This window comes from Triturus cristatus, chromosome 2_2, assembly GCF_964204655.1.
Source record: "Triturus cristatus chromosome 2_2, aTriCri1.1, whole genome shotgun sequence".
Classification (NCBI taxonomy): domain Eukaryota; kingdom Metazoa; phylum Chordata; class Amphibia; order Caudata; family Salamandridae; genus Triturus; species Triturus cristatus.
This window is the reverse complement of record NC_140582.1, coordinates 138,868,408-138,891,267: the sequence shown is the minus strand read 5'-3', so window position 1 is coordinate 138,891,267 and position 22,860 is coordinate 138,868,408. Positions and strand designations below refer to the sequence as shown.

General features: G+C 44.3%; 1 protein-coding gene across 9 annotated transcripts in view; it reads right to left on the bottom strand.

The window, feature by feature from the left end:
- Positions 1-22,860, bottom strand: part of ADGRL3 (adhesion G protein-coupled receptor L3) — a 1,231,414-nt gene that overhangs the window by 158,096 nt on the left and 1,050,458 nt on the right. For all 9 annotated transcript variants that reach the window (XM_085641132.1, XM_085641126.1, XM_085641127.1 and 6 more), the window contains 3 exons: positions 17,368-17,490; positions 9,494-9,702; positions 7,487-7,663 (listed from right to left, as the gene is read on the bottom strand). In XM_085641132.1, the coding sequence (XP_085497258.1) occupies positions 7,487-7,663; positions 9,494-9,702; positions 17,368-17,490 (509 nt within the window). The remainder of the gene's footprint in view (positions 1-7,486; positions 7,664-9,493; positions 9,703-17,367; positions 17,491-22,860) is intronic.

Genomic DNA, 22,860 nt, shown 5'->3' with positions numbered 1-22,860 from the left:
TAGCAGAAACCACAAACCCACATGCCGATGCACAGCTGTGCGACCTACAAAGCCATGCTAAGGGCAAACGGCTTGCTATACAAATGCTAACGACATAACGTACCTTCAATGACTGTGAGACAAGGTTTGCAAACACAACATTTGACCAGCACATCCTGCTTTGTTCCTGATCCCACCTCTAGCTTCTCATAGCCACTGCTCCCCCAGCATTTCTGATACGAGTTACTAATTTAGGTTTTACTACAAAAGCTGAAAGAACTCACATCCCTAGAACCAGATCATTCACCCTCTGCACGGAATGTTGTGTCATATGGCTGTCAACAGACCCTGTGCAAGAGCCTCAGAGGCGTATGTTTTGTCTGCGGATACAAAGCAGAATTTGGCAGAGAAAACAGTTAGCTCCCTAGGATCTATGAATTACTTTAACTCATGCAATCACGCCTTTCACTTAGTTCTCCCTATCTTTTCTGTTATATTTTTTACTTCAACTTCTGGTCGACTGCTTAGTCGGCGGTGCACATGCTCTTTATGTGTAATGGAAGTAAAACTGGTACTGTTCATGGGGTTTTGGCATGCGTTTCTGGGTTTGGGGGTGAACCCTAAGACTTGCCTCATTAAAGGGACAAATTGTGTGATTGTAGGGAGTACTCTTCGAACCTCTCTTCTGCCGCCATTAATCAAATGTGAACTGGGCGAGCTTCAATATGCTTCAGCATTTTTGCTACGCTTTACAAAATCCCTACTACTTCCTACTCATGGAACACCCGCTGCCAAACACTAAAACTACCAATCCAATTGTACTATAAGCAATAGCACTTTGGACAGTTGTTCTTTTGTGAGGTAGTCAGAAACAAAGAGGTCTATCACAACCGACATCAAAAGCTCTTTCTTCAACCAAGAGACCAAAATTGATGAGAAGAGGGCACCAAATTGGGATCAATCAAAACACGCTTTTGCCCCATCATTTTTTGAGAGTGGTCGGAGTGGCAAATTATCTACAAGATGCAAAGAAAAAGTTTGCCGGGAGAGATACAAAAACGAAAGACTCTTTCACTGCATTGAAGTGAATGATAGCTGTCAGTCCAGGTAGGCAATATAGGGGTTAATACATCTTTGAATAATTCAGATGTGATTTCAACAGCACGATGCAAAATAAGGTTATTCAGTGTTATTTTTCAGTCTACCTTTTATTAAGAGGTGAACGACTTGTGAAAATCACCGGGAACAGGTGTTAGAATATAACAGCGTCGTTGCCTCATGCAGCACCTCTGATTTACATACACCGTAGACGCGCCACGCACTACCTGTGCGAACAGATGCCTGATACTTTCACCTGAGTAATTACACATGTCACTAAACTTATTTTAACTGCGCCAGCCAATGGATCCAGCAATTAGTTGATTAGCTGATGTTGTTATGTTGGGCTACATTTGGATTTGTACAGCCGTACAAGCAGACTTTGCCGCGAAAGCCATCTACCGAGCCAGTTGTTAACTTATCAAGTAAAGGTATGTTTTTGGCCACATTTTTTTTGTCCCTTTTTGTTTCTGGGACTCAATGTACTTTTATGTCTGTGCGACAAAAATTATTATTGAGTAGACGTCAATGAAATACATGACATTGCACGCTTCTTCTCCAGCCTTCAGTCTTGTGAAGCCGCTAGGAGCTTGCCCAACCTTCTGCTAGATCCTTCATTGAGCCAATTTTCGACGATACTGGAATTGGTCTCATGAACTCCCTACCTTAAATGTACTTTTAAATCACACTTGGCTGGTCCGCAATGTCAGTCCACATTGTAGACTAATAGACCTACTGTATAGTTAATACTTAATTACTGAAGAGCAAACAGGATGGCTATAAGCACCAATGCACTACACTGGCCAATACTCAGTCAAATAAATTTACAGAGATCTGCACATAATTATTACTTGATGCTATCATAACGAATGGGCAAAATCCACGAAACATCAAAGAACGCTTGGTTTACCTCAGAGAAAGAAAATCACCACTGACCTCTAAGCCTCAAAGGGAATGAGCAATGCCACGCTGTTCTTCAAGCAAAATAAAAATGCCCGTAGAGAGGAATTTAGCATGGTTTTCATCATTAATTTCTTTAATGCATATGAAAAAGTTCCCAAAAACACACGCGCAGAAAATTATAGCCTACGATAATTGATATTAGGGACATGGATTTTTGTTGTGGAATATTAAATCTGGCTGAAAAGCAGGGCAGTCATCTAATATTCTTACACAGATCTAAAAAGCAGCAAGAAATGTCTTTTACCTGGAATAACCCCATGGTAGTGTAGAAGATGTCAAGCTGACGGTGATGACAAGCGTCAACAGCCGCAGAAGAAAACAAGCTAATATGACTGCAGAGGGTAACATAGAAGACAGGTAACCTTGACTGCCCACTGAAAGTAATGCATTCAAAAGTGGGTGATGTGCTGTGTGGAGTGTTTTTAAGAACTATAACTACATTAGATCTACGAAACTTTTAAGAGAGAGAGAGAGTGTGTGTGTGTGTGTGTTATGCATGTTCCTACTGCACCTGCCGTGCCCGCAGCTTTGATTGTATATGAGGAGATCACAAGCACATGAAAGAACGGAATGTTGCCTGGAATATACACAGGCAGAAGAATGAGACTGAGGTAAGTAGGAGAATGAAAGAACCAATTGTCAGACAACAAGGCATGTGGTGGAGGTGCCTTTTAAAGAAATCTCTGAACTTGGAAGTCATTTGCGTGTTATCTTATCTTCATGATGATGAAGTTCAGGGCCGGACTGGCCGTAGCGGGCAACGGGTGTTTTCCCAGTGGGCCGCCAGGGTGGGGGCTGGTTTTGGGCCCATAGAGGTCCGTTTTTGTTACCAGGGGCCGACAATTTCGGCCCCCTGTAACGAAATCAGCCGAAACTGGCCCTGGCAACCAGCTCGGCCACACCCCCACAATCTCCCCAGGGGGGCCGGCCGAGTAGTTTGCCAAGGCCAGTTTCAGTTCCCAGTCCGGCCCTTATGAAGTTGGATCCACAAACAAGCCCTGGTGGGCAACAGCTGCCTTCACTTTGAGAACCTCTTAACCAGGGGTGGCTCCTCCACTAGGCAGAGGAGCATCGCACCACTACTTTCTTGCAGGACAAGAAGCAGAAACATAAAATGGTAATAACTTTCAGTTATTACCATGTTATGTTTGGTTGCGAGCGGGGCTGCTCTGGGAGCAGGCAGGAGAGGAGTGGTGTACCCACTCCCGGGTTCACAAAGACTATTTGGTCACCCGCCTGGGGCCGTCGATACCAGTCATATGCACTCTGCGCCTGCATGGAGAGAATGGCCTCCCCATAGGCCCCTGGCTGGGAGGCATACCGACCAATCTCTGCGCTGCACTGCAGCACCGTGATTGGCTGAGGGAAAGGAGCCTGGCTGCCTGCCTCTGCTTCCTGTTCCTGCCAGGGGCAGGAGAGCAGAGAAAACGCTGGACCCGGCCAGCGGAAAGGTAAGATTAATTTTTTTTAAATTATTAAATTATCCCCCACCCCAAGCGTGACCTCCCTCCCCGTGCGATCCCCCGCCCCTCCCCTACCTGCGAGACATGCCGGCCGTGACTGGCCGTGACTGCTGTTAACAAGTGGTTTAATGAGCCTGAAAAGTTCAGAGAATAGGGTACCTTCTCCGGCGAGATAGAGTTTATATGTTCTACTGTTTTTCATCATGCTATTTTTATGTGTCATTTATAGAGCAAGTAATCTGCCATTTACATGGAATTGCAGCACATTGGTAGGCTGTGGATGACCTTCTAAATGGTCCAGAGGTTTTCTCGCAGGATGGTGTCATATGCAGTGTCTACGAGAAATCAGTGGGGTGAAGAGGTGAGTCTCAGGTAGGAAATGTATCTGACTTACTAAGTTTTGGGTTTTAAGGTTGAGGTCCGAGTTGTGGGTTTGAAGGATGAGGCCAGAGGGCATTACGAGCTCCCTTATCTGTTTTCTTGTTCAGTATGTATGCCCGCCAATGCCCGATGGCAGATATTTGCATGTGTAAGCCAGCTAGTGGACTCATGTGTTGGTGAGTGTCGTTGCAGCCAGTTAGTTCTATATTTTCCAATTTATGGCATAGGCTCACCTTATTGTAAATGTGGGGTGGGAAAAGGTTAGCAGTGTGGCAATGAGCTTACATTTTTGTTGCACCAAGCTAATTATTTGGGCTTTAGAAGTAGAAGGAAAAGGCAGCCACACGTCTCTTCCATTCTTTAAAAGCAGTCCAGTGACTTCAGTTTCCTAGTGATGGTCACTTTTGTCTCTGCTATATAACAAATACATAAAACACTAGTCCTGAATATATATTCTCTGGCCAACAGATTGACAACAGGAAATGAGGCCTCAGCTCCAGATTCCAACTTTATATTTCCTACTTGGTTAAATGTCCCTTCAGATGTGTGTGAGGTGGACTTGTTCATGACTGCCTGTTCCGAGCTTCAAGGCATACTCCTTTAAGCAATGTGATATCATAGTTGTGAAGCCCAATACAGTTCTGAAAAGTTCACCATTTTAAACCACAATCTTCATGCCACAAACTCAAGTGGATATTCGGCTCTCGTAGCCATATCTTCTTCTATGTTAAAGTTCTATCTGTATCTCTGTGCTGAAAATGTCACCTACTTCCATTTTAGTCTCAAAAGTAGAATTTGGATATTGCCGGTCTACTAGCTATTGTATTTTCATCAGTAATCCACTAAAACCTTAATGCCATTAGCTTCCAGTTGACCCGGAAGGGGGCCCTATGTTGAACTTTGTATCCACATGATGTAGTAATGAGCGTTCTGGCTGCTGCTTTCAAACCTCATGACTGCCATCATTACAAATCTAGTGGAAAAATGGAAGTTTCTGATGGCTGCTGCAGGCAGGGCTGTGAGTGGGTCTACTCTTATCTTCTGCAGGCAAAACAAGTACACCTGCCTAGGACTACCCTAAAGATAGAATGAAGTTCTGCTGGTAAAAACCTTTCAGTTGATAAGGAGCTTTGGCGAAAGGGCCGGCAAGCGTGGTGGGCTATTGGTCAGCACTTGGACATCGATTTCCAAAACACCAGGCCTAGCAGCACTGTTTGACCTCCAATGACATCATGCGGTTGGCCCCCGCCCTTAATGCCTTATTAACATTCTATTTCCTTCAGCGGGGCAAAGGGAAGGTCAAGCGGAGAAAATCATAGAAGGTAAACAGGCCTCTGAGCACAGTTTACTGTCTGTTCCCTCCATGATCCCTTCGACCAGAGACAGCAAGAGCAGTGCCAGCGTAGGATGTTCCAAATGAGAGAGGTAGGAGTTGCTACCTCGACTATTTCTAATTGACGTCCATGGCTCAGCATCTTCAGAACTTAATACTGAAGACGTGAACTCTCACTCTAAAGTATACTCACTTAATCCAAAAGGAAGTTAAAATACTGGTCCACCGGAAAATAAAATGCAGTATTAAAATGTACCTCTGTTTGCTTTTAACTTTATTTCCTGACTTTTCCTGCAATGATATTTGCATTCTGAGTACTTAGAAAAATCATCAATAACTGGTCCAAAAATGGCACCAAAAGTGGACTATTCTAGCACATGCAGCTCACAATTCAGGCACTTAAAACGGAATATAATTAATTCCTGCATTATGATGTTAAAATGGTGGAAAATCTCTTACTATACAGTTTAGATGTTTGTCAGAAACCTGCCTGGATTACAGGAATCATTTTGTTAGACCTTGCACGGTAATGCGAGGAAGTAAATAGGTGAATTGTGTCACGACAGAGAAGTGTGTGCAACCTGCAACACTGTATCTTTGAATTATTCTAACCTCTGTTTTTGTAGCCACTATGAAACAGCAATACTGGTATGCCGTATACAACGCAAAACATAAAGTATTTTATTTCAGGGCCACACTCTAGAGGTCCCACAGAAAAATAATTGTCAGCAGAATCATGTCTGCCGCAATCCCAAAGGAGCTAGGCGGCACCAGAGTGTACCAAGAAGCATAACAGACTGCCCTATTGCCATCTGACTCGGTGGCATAATTTAAATGGGCCTTGGGTGTGAAAAATCCTTTAACCGCCCCTGCACATTCCCAGTATTATATATGTGCCCCCTTGCCATTTACTAGGATTCATAGAGAGGCCTTTGAGTCAGTAAACAACCCTCTATGGGAATCTTTGAGGCAGAGCTTGTAGCAGTGTGTGGTAAATGGTACAGGACTTGCTATGTGAGCGCGGAATGTAATGTTTGTGATTCTATTATTTTATTTTTCATTTTGCTGCAAAAGAAAGAAAAACATATGTGAAGGAGTTGTGTGGGAGTAATATAAAGCGAGCCCAGGACAGCAGATCTGATAAAGACCGTGACATCACCAAATCACCAGCTTTTAGGAGAGACTGTTTTCTAAACTCACCTTTCTTGCCAAACCTATCTCCCGGTTTGTCCTTGAGCAGAATCTTTTAACTTTAGAATAAACAGATTCATGAGTCATTATTGATAGCAGGGGGTGGCTGGTGCTTGTTGGAGAACATGTGAATAATTTCTCAGCTAGCTGAGGGGTGAATCTTCTAATTTGCGCGAGTAGGGGAGAGTTCAGATAGAGGTCATATGCTGCAGTGGGTCCATAATGTGGGCGGGCATGAGGTCTACAACGGTGAGTGGTTTGCAAGACAACGAGCACATGACTTAAGGCACTTCTTTCTGATGCTGGCAGGTTTGCTTTGTGAATTACACATTTGCTGCTGTGATATACGGTAGTATTGATGAACACTGTACCACCAGGCAGTAGTAGTCGACTGTCACTGTTAGAAACCAGCCACCCCTTCCAATCACATGTTGACTCGCTCTTTGCCCTTGACAAGCAACAGCGCCCGACCGCCTATCAGCTAGGTTTGTGCATACAAATGCCACGTAAATACATGCAGTAACCTGCAGGCCCCCTCATGGCTTCCATTTGTGCAGTGTCAGCAAACTGCACTGTTGAGTTGAATAACAGATAACACCTTCATTTGCTGCGCTTAGAAAGGACAGAAGGGTGGCCTGGAGTGCTACCTATCTTTTACTACATTTATTCAAGTGCACCCATAACAATACACGCCAGTGCTTGCTTCTGGGGGAATATGGGTTAGTTTATAATTATTATACATGCTTGTACTTATCTGGGAGCATTGTTTAATTCCCTCATCGTAGACATTTATGAGAAATTACAACAATGTCACTCAATGCGGGTCTAATATGGGAAAATGGCGTCGAATTTTGTTTAGTTTTTCTGTTACTTAAAATAGCAGAAAATGTGAGCGGCTAATCTTAAAATCCTATATACATATTAGCATAGTTACAGCTTTACACTCCGTGGAAACCAAAATAAGTCACATGTGATGTCAGCATCAAAAAATATTAAACAGCAGTTTTCAAGACATTTTGAAAATGTGTTTCACATTTCTTCATTTGCCTCTGAGGAAGAGAGAAGACTCTGCTCTTACCTGAACCTCCACATGTGCCATCAGCACTGCAAAGTTGGTGAGGTGGTTACAAGAGCACGTGGTGTGTGTCCTGTTGGTAGTCAAGAGGCGGCATCCTTGCGTGGACCAGTAGCCCATCATTGTGCGCTTCGAGTAACTCCAGTAAGAACAATTAGGGTTGAAATTTTCCTCAGACTGCTGCAAGCAGATATCAGAGTAAATCATTATTGTCACCCTGCATTGATTCTTCATAGTGCACTCCCCTCACCCATCTCTCGCCCTCAGCCAAATAAAGCATCCTACACTCTCAGGCACTGACAATGTTTAGCAGAGCGCGACCTGTGTGTGCAATCTGGGAAGGGATAGGTCGGTCGCGAGGCTCACTGCTTTTGCCAATTAGTTGTTTTTTCTTGATTAATTATCAAGCAAAGGCCAAAATCAATTCATCCCCACACAGTTGCTTCATTTACATTTGTAGAAGCGGGAAAGTAATTGCATTTGGCACCGCGTCTTGTTTTTATGGTACTGAACACTGTTAGAGGTGTGACCGTCCTCACTCGTGGAAACTTGGTGCCCTATTGCATCATAAATATGGATGGTCATGGTCATCGATGTGTTCATAAGAAGATGCCTTCTAAGCAATATCACCGCGCCTGTGCATGCTCTAGACACACACAGGTGCGTCGACACTGGATACTGCAAAATTCACACAAATATTGAAATGGACAGCGGTGGCTGGCACAGGTAAGAGCGTGAGGCGGGGCAGGGACGGGTGGGGGTCGGAGAAGTCGACATGCGACGGGATAGAGTGCAAGGTAAGTGTTTTTTTTAATTGAATTTAACTTATCCCGTCGTATGTTAACTTCCCCGACACCCGCCTCCCCCAACGCTCTTATCTCTGCCAGCCGCAACTGAAAATGGACAAATCCCTGACAATGAATGATGGGTGTGACAGTAATCCAATATCTCTACAACTCCTCATCAATAGCATTAATAAAAAGGAGAAGTAGAATTGACAGTGAAGCTCGAGAATCAAGCCTACACTGTGCTGCAAACCAAGAAATACATGAAAATAAAACCTTTTAATGCATTCTGGTCCAGACAGTTCGATACACAACTACATGCTGACATTGCAAAATAAATGCTTACAGTGGAAAATTGAATTATTTCCAAAATGACTGTCTGATGTGTCTGTGAATAAGTCTGACGTCACAAACATGTCTGCAGTGACTGCTAAATGAGCTTCCTGTACAGCTGGGTCAAGAGTGATTTGCAGAGGAATGAAGCCACACTAGGGTGGCATGGTGAGGAAAAAAACAATGGATTTAACCCAGATCTGTGACTAGGGGTGAACATTTAACAATGTTCAGCATTCCGTCTATCATCTTTCTGTGTTGCAGTAGAGCTGTGATGTCACACCAAAAATTGACCAATCCAGGGAGCTATGCCTAAATACCAGGACCATGCACTATGGCTTTCGATGAAATCACACTGAAGACGTGTAAATCAGTTATTAGGTACTTTACAAGTCTCACTGCTGGAGAGCACTCAATGTCTATCTGAATAGTGCACAGTGGGAATGCTTGGGGCTTTACTACATTCAGCTGCGTGCTGTGGGTGGTATTCATAATACACAGTGTCTGACAATACACTGTTACCATCAAAGGCACACAATTGTGACTTTGACTTCATCACTAAGGGTCTCATTTCAATTAGTGCAGTAATACAGACGGGATCAGTACCAGGCCCACCGGGATTACTAGATGAGAGTATTTCACACGCGGGAGACTGCTGTGGCAAGACTGATCTCCACATTATTCCCTAAAACCCTTAATTAAGAATATTTTTAACCCCGCCCCCACAATTTGACCAGTTCCACTGTTAACAGTAACTCTCAGGGAGGGGCCGGGATGTGGCAGGTAGAAATCTCCCAAACTCATAATGGGTGCAAGAAAATTTGACCACACAAAGCATGGGGAAACTGCATGTTAATGCTTGTCTCCATGCACCATTTCCTCCAGTACGTACCTTGATGTGCTTGACAGTATACACCACAGGATCAGCCAGATACACCTTGTTGCTGAACTCTTTGTAGATGGCAGCAGTAATGACCGGGGAATTCACTATGACTGAGTGATTGGTGGTCATAGCCTCTGTGCCTAATTTCATGCTGGCATTCTCTGTAGACAGGTAAGTTCCTAGGTTGTTGTACAGGACAAAGGCCACTCTGATTTCACCTATAAGGAAATTCATATTTTAGAAAGATGGAAGAGAGATTACAATTTACAGACTCTGATGATTTCGAACTAACAATGATATCTTAAAACAGATCATAGCGGAATCAAAGGTGGCTTGGTCAGGCTTGCATTGCTCACCTTCACATGTATGTGCTATTTCACAAGTCTACGAGATCTTACATGTACTAGTAATGCTATCAATCACCTGTTCAATAATAGGCTTGAAAAGAAAAGCAGTTGTAGCCAATTTGACTTATGTATCCTCTGTCTTGAAGTAACACCAATCAGTGCCCAGCCATGTGTGCCATCACTCACCTACACCAAGAGCAGTAACAGCCCTAGGCTTCCACTGATTTACAATAGTTAAAAAACTCCAAGCTATCAGATCTTTCACTCACCTAAAAGCAACACCAACAACAGTTGCAGATATCTACTACATCACTACACCACCTACCAGGAAGCAAAAGTAAATTCACTGTACTAAGCCCTCAGCTTGCAGATAAAGTCTGTTGCAAGAATTCCTTACTCTCAAGGCTTTCTTAGCCTACTCTCTGTCACTCTCCTGTGCACATGCACTTTGGAGTCTTTGCAGATTTGCTGCTACTGATATAACCACCTATCATTACACACAAGCACTTGAGCATGTATAAAAGCCCAGTGGCTGACAATCTGCACTCTCGAGGCAGCAAAATGCTCCATTAAGACACATTTTGTAGCAAGGGTGTACTCTGTCAAAAACAGATCGCTGCTTTGGATCCAGGAAGGATACGAATGTGAAAGGAGGTGGAGCCCTACGGTCATTTTTCACAAGTGGCGGATGAAATTGAATCATTGATGACTCAGCTAAAGGTGTGCGATTTTGTCATTTTGCTCTCAAACTGCTTCTGCGATTAGCGGGAACCAAATACAAATATCTGGCAGAATTGCTCAAACATACATTTTGCCAAAAGAATAGAGTGTCAGTAACAGGGCATTGTAGCAAAATTTCCTTTAATCCAGATTTCCAGGGCATTTGCAAGGAAACATGGCTCATTTCCGCAGTTTTTGGGGTATCAAACAATGTTCGTTTAGCTGTCTCCCAACATTTGAGGTATCTTCTCGTACAAGTCAACTAATAAAGGCCATGATTCGGAGTTGGTTGGTGTTTTCCGACCCCTGCACAAATCCCTGTCTGCGTAGGGGTCGCAATTGAAAATTAGGTGGTATTTACCGCACACATTGCAATTTCTGGGTACATTAAACAAGCCGTCCTTAAATATTGGCAGGTATAACCCGACAGAATTTTACTTGAGAAAACAGTACAGAATTTGCAGTAATATGCAGAGTTTTTGTGATTAATTTCCCAGCACCTACTCATCCGACCAACTCGGAATTAGGGCCAAAAACAATTCAGTGTTGTCAGAAGAAAAACACAAGTTAAACCTTAAACAAGAGTACATGGAAAAAATTGCAATCCGGACAGTGAGTGAATCCAGTGCTTCATCTCCACCAGAGACTGCATGAGATGGGCACCGGAACTCGTTTTTGGGGATTGGGGTTGATTTTTAAAAACCAAACCGTTACCCACAACAAAAGAAAGGCAGAAAAGAGAGAGAAAAAAGAGGAACAGGGAAACAGTGACGAAAAGAGAAATCAGAGATATTTAAAAAACTTGCTAAAGTGAGAAAGAGTGACAAGAAGCATAGAGTGGAGGGAGAAAGGACCATGAAGTGGAATTAAATCTATGCATCCTTAATATTCATGAAAACCGTTTTTCCTTATCGGTGGTGGCGGGATACTCAGGAAAACTTTAGGCTCCTGCACTAATTCTTTAACAAATTAACTCCTGGTAGAACAAGATAAAACTATGTTTAGGAAGAAAAGTGCGTGGGAGGGGTCAAGCTACTATCAATTTTTGCTCCAAACTGGCAGCCAATGTTATTTGTATCATTCCTTGGAGTAAATTTTAGAAAGTGCCTTTGTTTGCAAGTAGCGTGCTGGCCTTTTTCATAACTTGACCAGAAGCAGACCTTTGTCCGATCCTTGGAGCATCTCCCGCAAGATGGCGTCCTGTCAGCCTCGACTATGCTGCCGCGCAGAAACCTCTGCAGACTGCACTCATTACAGAACAATAAAGCAAATGAGTAAAGCATTTACGTTAATGGGGCTCATAAAGAAATTTGTCAGACTCCATTAGTAAAAGTGAACCTGGCACTTCCCAATTTGGTCCACAAAGGACCAATGCAGGCAACAGAGCCCATGAATCAGGGAGGGTTGACTCCGCTCACATCGCTGGTCCATAAAGAACACTGGCAGGAGGGAGGGGGCGCGATTTACAATAACACTTTGCAGAGACAATAAATCGAGGGGATTGAAATCACTATAGAACAAAACACAAAGACGCGTTCACTCTCGCAGCAGTGTGGCGGCATTTCTCATGGGCACTCTTTATCAGGCCCGCAGCAGGTACCTTGTTGAAAACCAAACTTTTTGCGTATTTTGCAACATCGTCAACAGGGACATCTTAAGGATTTTGGGGCCCGGGGCCAAACGTATTTTGGGGGCTCCTGTTCAAAATAGCTTAGAAATTATGATCCAATTTCAGCTGTTTTATACCCTCTTTGGCCAGGTGACTTGCAGTGCACAGGCACACTCGTCCAAATTCTAAATGTGCCTGCATCTAATATTCAGGAATAATGGTGTGTATTTTCATTATTGTAAGACAGCAGCAGCTCATTTACATTTAAAACAATCTGTTTAAAAATTATTCAAGGTCATCCGGGCAAGACTCTCTGTAGAAGCGAGATGGCTCTATAGGGGCGGGGGGGGGGGAGGGGGGGCTGAAAGGTTGAAGGCCAGGGCCAGAGTCTACTTTGCCCATGCCTTAAAATGACTCTGATCGTCAACTACTACTGGCTTTCTCTGAACTGACGATAACCTAGTAAGCTAACGCATCCCACGGAAGGACGTTAAAATATCGCCCGGTACAATAAAAGAAGGAATGTTGTTCATCTTTCCACTCATCCGCTCTCTTGCATCCAACTGTTAGCTGGCAATATTTCACGTTAAATATGGCGGCTAGAGCAGAGAAATACAGCGCAGGTGGTGTGCGGGATGACAGATCGTCCTGCTCGCGCCCAGGTGGCGAAATGCACATACAGTAGCCTCGCTCATCCATCAGGCCTGCACTGGCCCATTATGTACCAGAGCACACTGTCCGTGGAGTAATGTATGCAGGAATATTAAAATAATACTGAAACCTAATCTGCTATTGTCCCCGTGGTGCTTCGAGATATTTCTCAGCATTGCCTTTTTCCGGCACCAGTGGCGCTACCCGGAGGAGAGGAGAATGGAAGGTATAGCATTTTTGCAGGCCTTGGTGCTAGGAGGAATTAAATTACCAGGAAAGGCTCTGTGCGGAATTCTGTATGACAGTGTAATAAAACATATGCTGCTAGACAAGAGCTCACACAGTTTTGTCTGTATACAAATGTGGGTTTGCTTTCTTCCCAGATATATCTCAAATGTTATTTTTACTTGCAGGCAAGCAGGACAATCCATTTCGCATTGTCTGCTTATGTCAAAACGTAAAAGGCCACAGCGGTGGCGACCCATGACACCACCGCTGTATTTTTGACACTTTAGAAGGTGACATGCGTGAAGCGCGAGGACGCCATCAGCTGCACTGCTCGGGGTGGCGGGATATCAGCCGCTTGTTGACAATTGTGTTATTTTCTCAAATGTTACAATAAAATGGGCCAGCGACTACAAGAAGTGAATTAACATTAAATATAAATGAGTTACACCTTAGAGCTGAGCTATATTGAATTAGAAAGGCAACAGAATGCAGACAACAACAAAAAACAGATTTTGTGCCTCGAACATGCTCCTAGAAAAGGACCATAGCCCCATTTCAGGACCACCCAGCGAGGTGACAGTTGCTGCGATAAGATACGAAACATGGGGACAAAAACTGTCGGATGTGTTATGAAGAGAAAATGGCCGCCCTTGCAGTATTGTGAAGCAGGCTGGTGCAGAATTGCAATGGAATGAACGACCATCAGCTGCAATTAGGACGGTCATTGCATGGTTGTCTTCGTCCCTTTCCATATTTCATTGGCTGCAGTCTAGGAATATGTACTTGAAATACAAGGTACAAATGCAATGGTTTGGCAACATGCACATTTGTTTGCCTTACATAGCAAGCTACTCACTGTATACCTCTATTGAACACTGGACAGGAATAAGCATAGTTAGAGGGTAGGGTGATAAATTCCACTCTGCCAGCGGAGTTTGGGGAGTTTTGGCCACCACGAGTTACACCTGTAATGCTGATTTCCAGCCAAGCTCCATCAACTGCCCTGTGGCGGAGTTTACTCTCTCGCACGGCTCACCAATGAAAAGTTGGCGATCAAGAGTTGGTGTCCCCAAACATCATTTTCAGGCACTAGAAGGGCACCCAGCGAGATTTTCTCAACGTGGGCAGTCGCGGGCAGTTGCAACTGTTCTTGGTGAGAAAACTGTAACTTGAGTAAAAAATATATTCGGACAGCAGCAAAGCAGCACTTTTTGGCAAGCTGCACGCTGCCATTCGTGCTGACTTTTCAGCGAGAAACAAGCTTCTGGCGCAAAACAATCAGTGCGAGCAGCGCGACATGACGATCTCCGCCCGCTTGCTCAACTCTGCGGAATCTTGTGAAGTTTTCATATAACTCCACGGAATTCCACCTACCCCTAATCATAGTACAGATATAAATCACTACCACAGTACTCATTGCAAATGAACTGGACTTTAACGCCGTTTGGCGTATGTAAAATTAGCTGCTACACAAACTGCCCTTCACATGGAGTTCTATTGATGACATGATATTTCAATTATTGCAGAAATGATGCATAGACTGCTTAAAAATGCGGCTCTAATCTTTTTCACATAGTGGAAACACATAGGAAAGAATTCAAAGTTTTCTGCGAAACAGGCAATACTTGGCTCTAAAGATGCCAATGACATAACCTTTGATTTCATTAGATGCCATGGCCACAATCTTATAATAAGCTCACGCCACCTTCACCAGGTGGTTGGCTAGTAGACAAAGAATGGCAATGGCAATAGTTCTGGGAATTATTTAGTTATTTAGCACTTTAGTAGCGGCAAAACCCAATCACTCTTTCGGCAATCATTTTCTAAATAAGGCATAAGGCATACAGCCCGTCAAAGTTGGATACTTCGCACTGAGCAGGACTGGAACACTCCCTCGAGTTGAGGTCTCAAAACCAATGGTTATACAGCTTACACGAATTAACACAAATCTATGTCTAGTACCCCTTTTTAGGTCTCGCCTATGCAGCGCACATGCGCTGGTAGGAGACCTTTAGCCGTCGCTCTGCTCTTTTTCGTGCTTGTGGCGGCATACACCTTGGGGGAGCGAGCAGGGTTGCGCCACAAGCACGAGTATGTGCTTCGAAAAAGAGCAGACTGCGCACGCACGCACATTCTCACTCTCTCTTTCTCCCGTGCCGCCTCCCTTTCTGTGTCTGCATCCCACTCTCAGGTGGCGCCTTTACAGCACCTCCCAGGACTCGTGGACAAGGCAGACATCCCATTGGCTGCCGCCTGGTATGGACTGCACTACACGTCCCGTGATGCCCCTCTCCGCCTCGTCCCCTGTAGTCTGTGCCCAGGCTTGGATCGATGGAAGCCTGCTGGGCTTTGCTGCTCGCTCCGTTCCTCATGCTCCTCCTCGCAGTGACCTATATCAGGTCAGTACTGCTGCTTTTAAGCTCACTCCATTTCTGAGCCTGCCCAGTGACGCGCATTGTACACACTGAGTGCAGAGCGCTTCATTCTTTCACTGTGCGCGCTCCCAGCAGTCACCGCCGAGCAGAGAGGGTACACAGCCTGCACAGGGGCCATAGCGTGCATCTTTGGGCACAAGGACCGTTTCTTTGATGCGTCTGCACATCGCACAGCAGAGCACCATTTCTTGCCATGCACAGGACGGGAAGCAATGCATGCATAACTCACCACCATAGATCGAGTGCACCGCACAGCAGAGTATTTCAGAAAACCTGGTTGTATGCCTTACATCGTATTAATTTTGCAATTTTTAGTGAGAGACAGACAATGAAAGATAACACCCCAATATTAAAAAACTACCTGCATGTCTTGAACATTCTCGTAGCAAACTAATATTGTAAACACAATCACCCTTCTACAGTAAACAAAAACTATTTATTGCAGAAGAAATACAACTATTTTCTGTAGTCTGCGAATAATACATTTCTAAACATCTTTTGCTTTCATTCTTTATTAGCATGCATTATACGTTTTGTGTTTGTATTAAATGTGAACTGGCTTTTCTGAAAACAGATATTAAAATTCAAAGAATAATGATTTTTCTTAAAGCCTATGGACATGAGCTAATCAAGGCAAGGACACAAACATACAAAGGGAGCAACAAGCCTACAACCAGACTAGCCTTCCTTCTTCATGCCACTAACACTTCAATTTGTCATACTGCCTGAAGTGTTTCCCCAAATTATGAAGTACGGAAAGAAACAGAGTGACCAAAAACTTCAAGGAAAGCTGATGGGGGTTGGTCCTGAAGAAATAGATTATCATTCCAACATGCTCGTGTTTACTTCCATACCTTGCCATGTACAGGACGGGAAGCACTACATGCCACTTAAGCTCATAAACACACTACCAAGCATCAACACATCAGAAGTTTTAAATATGAAATTATGAAAACATTTTATTGTGAAGAATTATTTAAACACGTACAAAAACAAGGATTCAAAAAATGTGTTCAAAATTTTAAAAACATCTTATTAATTATATATAAGGTAACAAAAATGCTTAAAATACGTTTTTATTATAACTTCTCAACATGTTGCACAGCACCCACGCTGCTCTACAACATAGCTTAAAGACACTGACAAAGCCAATAGCTCTGCCTAAACACTTACAAGACCCCAAAGGCGAGACCTATTGGCTATGCCAATGCTTGTTGTCAATGTGAAAGACACTGCAACAGCACATCTCCCCGCCATGTGAAATGACGCTGCGGCTAGATTTTGCAGTGCATGAAAATACAGCAGCAAATCATAGCAGTCATAGGGGTTACTGTGATGTCAAGAGATATAACTGTTACTAATCTGGTGAGTTAAACTTGACCATGCATTCTTAAAACCCTGCAGTGCATTAGTGATCTACATCATGAATTACACACACAAGAAAGCCACTGCCCTTTATTCCATGCAGTACTATGGTTAACTCCTCCTTCCAAAAATACAACTTCACTTCTCAGGTAAATGGTAAAAAGGAGATGTAAAGTCCTCTGCTTGAAAAGCTACATGTAGCAATGATTTATAATAAATCTCTCCTCCACAACTACAATTTAAAAGTCACGGAAGGGCATGACTCTTTTCAGTAGATGTCATTTGCTAACTAATAACATATCTCTGTACTTTTCCGTTATGATTTGGATGCCTTCTGGCACGGTTTTATGTGAAAAGTATTCATGCATCATGCTGAAAAGCCCAACATATTTTTTTTGCAACCCGACAAAAAATAGATCTTTGAAGTCTGTTGACCAATAGCACTGATGTTTTCAAGGAGCCATATGAAAAACAAATTACTGGAGTACAAAGGAGAAACATTTTCTGAGAATAGATAAAGCAGCTTACTGTTGCGGCCATTTTGTTTCAGCGTGTTTGCCGACAGCTGGATGGAGCTACCATGACCAAGGTTCTGTGGAAATTTCAGGTCCTCTAAATTCACATCAGTACTTAGTCTTGCAACTTCTAGTTCTATTACGAGAACAAGGGAGAAATAATTTTTAAAGGTGTTAAGACGACTGTATGTAGTTTTAAATAACACTGTTTTCAAACTACAACTTTGACCAAATTGAGGAATTTTTCGCCATTTCAATGCCTCTGTCCTGGGGCTTTTTTGAAATGTAATTAAAGTACAAGCCCCGTAAATGGAACTTTTGCTACAAGAGAGACTACAGTGCATGTACACAAAACACATAGACTTTCACCAACAATTGAATGAGATGTGGAAAATGAGAGTGAAGGCCACAGGCATTCACCATCTACTGAAATCTTGTCAACGCTGTAAATCAGAATTGAAAAATAAAAGGAACAGAACGCAACACCTGTGAAGATGACTGATCAATGAGAGTGATTTCTGTTCAACATCTCTTGTATGGAGCATGCCTGAGCTGTTTGAGGACAGCAGTACAGATTTTATAAGCTAGAGTGCTGACCAGAGTCAGTAACAGAGAAAATGGCGGCAAAGGGAAAACATGGAAAGCATGACAGAAATGGATAAAACTCAGGGGGTGACAAAAGAAAAGTCCGATAAGTGCTTGACTTGGAGTCAGAGAGAAGAAAAAAGAGGAGCATGTGCTTGAGGGGTGAAGGGACGGAATAGTGAGAAGTGTAAGAAGTTGAATAATAAGCAAACAGAGGAACACAAGTTACAGGTGATATGAGAAGGAACAAGGGTACACGCTAGGATGTTATAAAAGACGAAACCATGGAAGACCTGCTGGGTGTAGGAGAAGACGATAGGGAAACCCTTGTTGACAGGACAGTGTCACAGGAACAGATGCTGGTCATTGTTATATAAGGAAAATGTAGCAGATGTGTTGAGTGCGGTGGAAGAAGAAAAAGTAGAACATGTTAGAAGTGGCAGGTGGACAAAAAAAGGAACAGGTGCTTGAGGGGTGAAAAAAGGAAAAAGTGAAAGGAATGTGTTACTTACCTGTAACTGCAGTTATCCAGTATTGGTATCTTTCATAGATTCACATGCCTGAATCATTCCCCGTCATCGGGATGGGAGTCCCCGGTACATAAATAAAGTAATGTCCCATTAGACATATATAGTAATAGGCCAAGGGCCTCACATTAGTAACATCTCCATGTCCTTTTGTAAAAAGGACCAAACTCTAGAGAAGAGCCAATCACCTATCACCACCCTCTGGAACCCACCTGGAAGGAGCTCTAGTCCCTCAGATTTTCGTAAACACAGTGCTAAGAAGGTGTATTACTGAGAGAACTAGGTGAGCCCTTCCAGGGGAGGCGGGTGGGTTGCATGTGAATCTATGAAAGATACCAATACTGGATAACTGCAGTTACAGGTAAATAACACATTCCTTATCCAGTATTAGGGTATCTTTCATAGAATCACATGCCTGAATCAGAACAGTAAGCAGTGATAAGCACATTTCGGATGGTGCAGCATATAAAAATTCACCAGATAATAACTCTGCAAATGTCTGTGATAGGGACACCCGCAAAGAGTGCCATGGAAGTAGACATTGCCCTAGTGGAATGGGCTCGAACCGTGGCACGCAAGGGGTGGCCCGTTTGCCGGTGACAGAAAGTAATAGCTTCAGAGATCTAACGAAAGATACTTTGTTTAGTCAGTGGAAGACCTTTCCTAGGTCGACTGTAAGCCACAAAGAGTTGGTCGGATTTGCGGAACGATTTTGTCCTGTGAAGGTAGAATTTAAGGCAGCGTTTAAGGTCTAGAGAGTGTAGAGCTCTTTCTGCCGCTGTTTGAGGATTCGGAAAAAAGGTCCGTAAGACTATAGGTTCATTGAGGTAAAAGTCTGACAGGACTTTGGGCACGAACTTAGGATTAGTCCGCAGTATGACCCTGTCATGTTTGAACTGAAGAAAAGGGTCTTGAACTGAGAATGCATGGAGCTCACTTACTCGCCTGGCAGAGGTAAGGGCTAGAAGGAGTGCCGTCTTCCAAGAAAGATATTTAAGATCAGCTCTGTGTATCGGCTCAAAACGGTGTTTCATAAGCTGAGCAAGACCTCTGTTGAGCTGCCAAGTGGGAGGCAGAGACTTCACTGGAGGAAAAGTCCTGAATAGGCCTTTGAGAAATTGTTTAATCAACCTACTAGACCAAAGAGAAGGGCCTGCAGAAGATCTTCTGAAACGGGATATTGCTGCTAGATGAACTTTAATAGAGGCGTGAGCAAGACCTAAAGTTGCCATATGGAGAAGGTAAGGTAGTATTTGTTCTGGGGAAGACAAAAGAGGGTGTATTTTCGCTGACTTACACCAGATGCAGAACCTCTTCCATTTTAAGGAAAATGTCTTGTTAGTACTGTCGGCTCGAGCCCGAGCCAGAACCGCCCTGCAGTCTGGAGGAATGTTTAGGCCATGAAACTCTCGGAACTCAGGAGCCAAGCCGATAACTTGAGAGATGCTGGATCCGGATGCAGGACTTTTTCCCAGTTCATTGTGAGGAGAGAGGGAAACGGTTTCAAAGAGATCGGCGGTTCCAGAGAGAGAAGATGGAGCTCCGTGAACCAATGCTGACGCGGCCACGCCGGAGCTATTAGGATAAGCGTGCAGGGTTCTGTCTTCATTTTCCTGAGGACCCTGGGAATCAGGGGAATTGGAGGAAAAGTGTATGCAAAGACGTTGAACCATGCGATCGAAAATGCATTCCCTTGTGATCCCCATTGGGGATGCCAGCTTGCGTAGTTTTGGCATTTGGCGTTCTGTTTGGTAGCAAATAGGTCCAAGAGAGGAGTGCCCCATTGAGAGAATATGCGGTCGAGAGTCCGCTGGTTCAATTCCCATTCGTGGCATGTTGTTTGTTGCCTGCTTAGAGAATCGGCCAGTACGTTGTCTGTTCCTGGAACATATTCCGCTCGAAGGGAAATGTTGTGATGGAGTAACCAGTTCCAGATTTTTTGAGATTCGTGAGATAGTGTCAGTGAACGAGTCCCTCCCTGCTTGTGCAGGTAGTGCATCGTCGTAGTATTGTCCGTCCGGACGAGCACTAGAGAACCTCTGATCCTGGGAAAGAACGGCAGGAGAGCCAGATAGACAGCTCGTAGCTCGAGGAGGTTTATGTGAAGCTTTTGTTCGGCAGGAGACCACTTCCCGTTGATTCGAAGTTCTTGGAGAAAAGCTCCCCAACCCTCCGGGGACTTATCTGTTGTGATGACTTGTGGGGAAGCCTGGAGCAAGAAAGGCAGGCCTTGAGAAAGATTCCGTGGACGAGTCCACCACTGCAGAGCAGTGATCATCTGAGGGGTCACTTGAATGACATCGTCGAAGGATCCTTCGGATTGAATCCATTGAGCCGACAGTGCTTCTTATAGAGGGCGCATGTGGAGGCGACAGTAAGGAACAAGCAGAATACAGGATGACATCATTCCGAGAAGGGATTTGAAGAGGCGTACTGAGAGAGACTTCTTGGATTTTATGTGATTTGCCAAATGAAGAAGTTTGTACTGTCGCTCTTGTGATGGTCAAGCCTTTTTTTGGGTTGTGTCGAGAGTAGCACCCAGAAAGGTTATCCGCTGAGAAGGCTGGAGAACGGACTTGTCCTGATTCAGATGAGCCCTAGGCGACTGAAAAGCTGACGACAGGCGTCGGAAGACCTGGTCGCGCCGTCCAGAGAAGGTGCCTTGACGAGCCAGTCATCGAGATAGGGAAAGACCTGATGGTGTTGCTGCCCGAGATATGCAGCCACTGGAGAGAGGCATTTCGTAAAAATGCGTGGAGCTGACTTGAGTCCGAAGGGAAGGACTCGGAATTGGTAATGTCTGCCTGCCACGACGAACCTCAGGAATTTCTTGTGGTTTCTGTGGATAGGGATATGGAAATAGGCATCCTGAAGATCCAAAGACACCATGTAGTTGTTTGCGTTGAGAAGTTACAGCACTTCTTGGATGGTAACCATGCGAAACAACTGTTTCTTTAAAAATTTGTTGAGACTTCTCAAGTCCAGGATTGATCTCCATTTCCTCTCCTTTTTGTGCACCAGGAAAAAACGGGAGTAAAACCCTATACCCCGTTGACGAAGAGGAACCCTTTCTATAGCTCCCTTCTGGAGCATGATTGAAAGTTCCAGGAGTAACAGGCATACATTTTTGTGAAGCATAGGGCGAGAATTTTTGTCTGGACTTCCGGTCGGAATGAAGTTGCCCTCAGCCAACCTTGGCGTTGTAGTACAGCAGCGCCAGCTAGTTGACGAAAACAAGTAGAGGCGATATCCATCGCACAATCGATGATCTCGGAAGCCGAACGTTCGCCCTCTAGCAAGATCTTCTTCACTTCTTCCCTCAAGTCGTCCGGCAAGGCTCTCAAGTATGGAGCAATGTCCGCCCACATCTGCCTGTTATAGCACCCTAATAATGCTAAAGAATTTGACGCACGCACTGTCAATGCAGACATGGACTCTGGTGTCGTCAACGAGCCCGTCGTTGGTGTAGTCGTCGACGGTGAAGCACCAACTGGCAAAATTGAAGAAAACGTCGACAAAGCTCCCATGGACGGAGCAGTCGTCGACGGAGCCCTCGTCAACAGTGTCGTCGTCAACGGAGCCCTCGACGGTGTCGTCTTCGTCGTCGACGGGGTAGACTTCGACGAAACACTCTTCGTAGGCGTCGACGTGCTCGTCGACAATCGTAGCGTCGACGCTGTTTTGGACGTCGACGATGATTTTTTTATTTTAATCGTCGGCGATGCAGGTTTAGCAGCCGTCGACGAGAAAGTCGTCGACGTGGACGAGGCAGAAGATGCCAAAGAGGTGGAGACGGTCTTCGTCGACGAAGTTATCCCCACAGCTGTAGACGGGGTTTTTCTCACCGTCGACGCCACAGTCGAAGAAGCCGTCGTTGACGAGGTGGAGCCAGGCTTTTTAAAGGTATGTGGAACCTCCTGTGGAGAAACCTTTGTTGGGAAAGCCTTAAGGGGAGCCTCTGAAGACTTTTTGTGCGCCTTCTTTTGAGGGGGCTCGACAAAGGTCCTAGAGAAGCAACTCTGGGCCTTTTTGAGAGGATTTTGAAGATGTAGAGCAGCCTTCACTCTCCTCAGAAGACAGGACTTGGTCTTTATCTTTAAGTCTCTGCAACCAAATTAGAAGGCGTCCCTCCCGATCTTTAAGGGTCTTTGAAGAAAAGGTGCGACATACCTTACAGTCCTTTGAGGAGTGGTCCGGGTAAAGACAATAGAGGCAGTCTTTGTGTTGGTCATCACATGAAGCCTCTTTTTACCACAGGAAGCACAGGGCCTAACAAGGCCTTTCTTAGGAGTATCTGCCATGAAGATATTGAAAACTCCACACAGAAGAAGGAATCCTGAAGAAAAAAATCACTGGAAATCCAGAAAACAAGGAAAACTGAGCAGAGCTCAGGG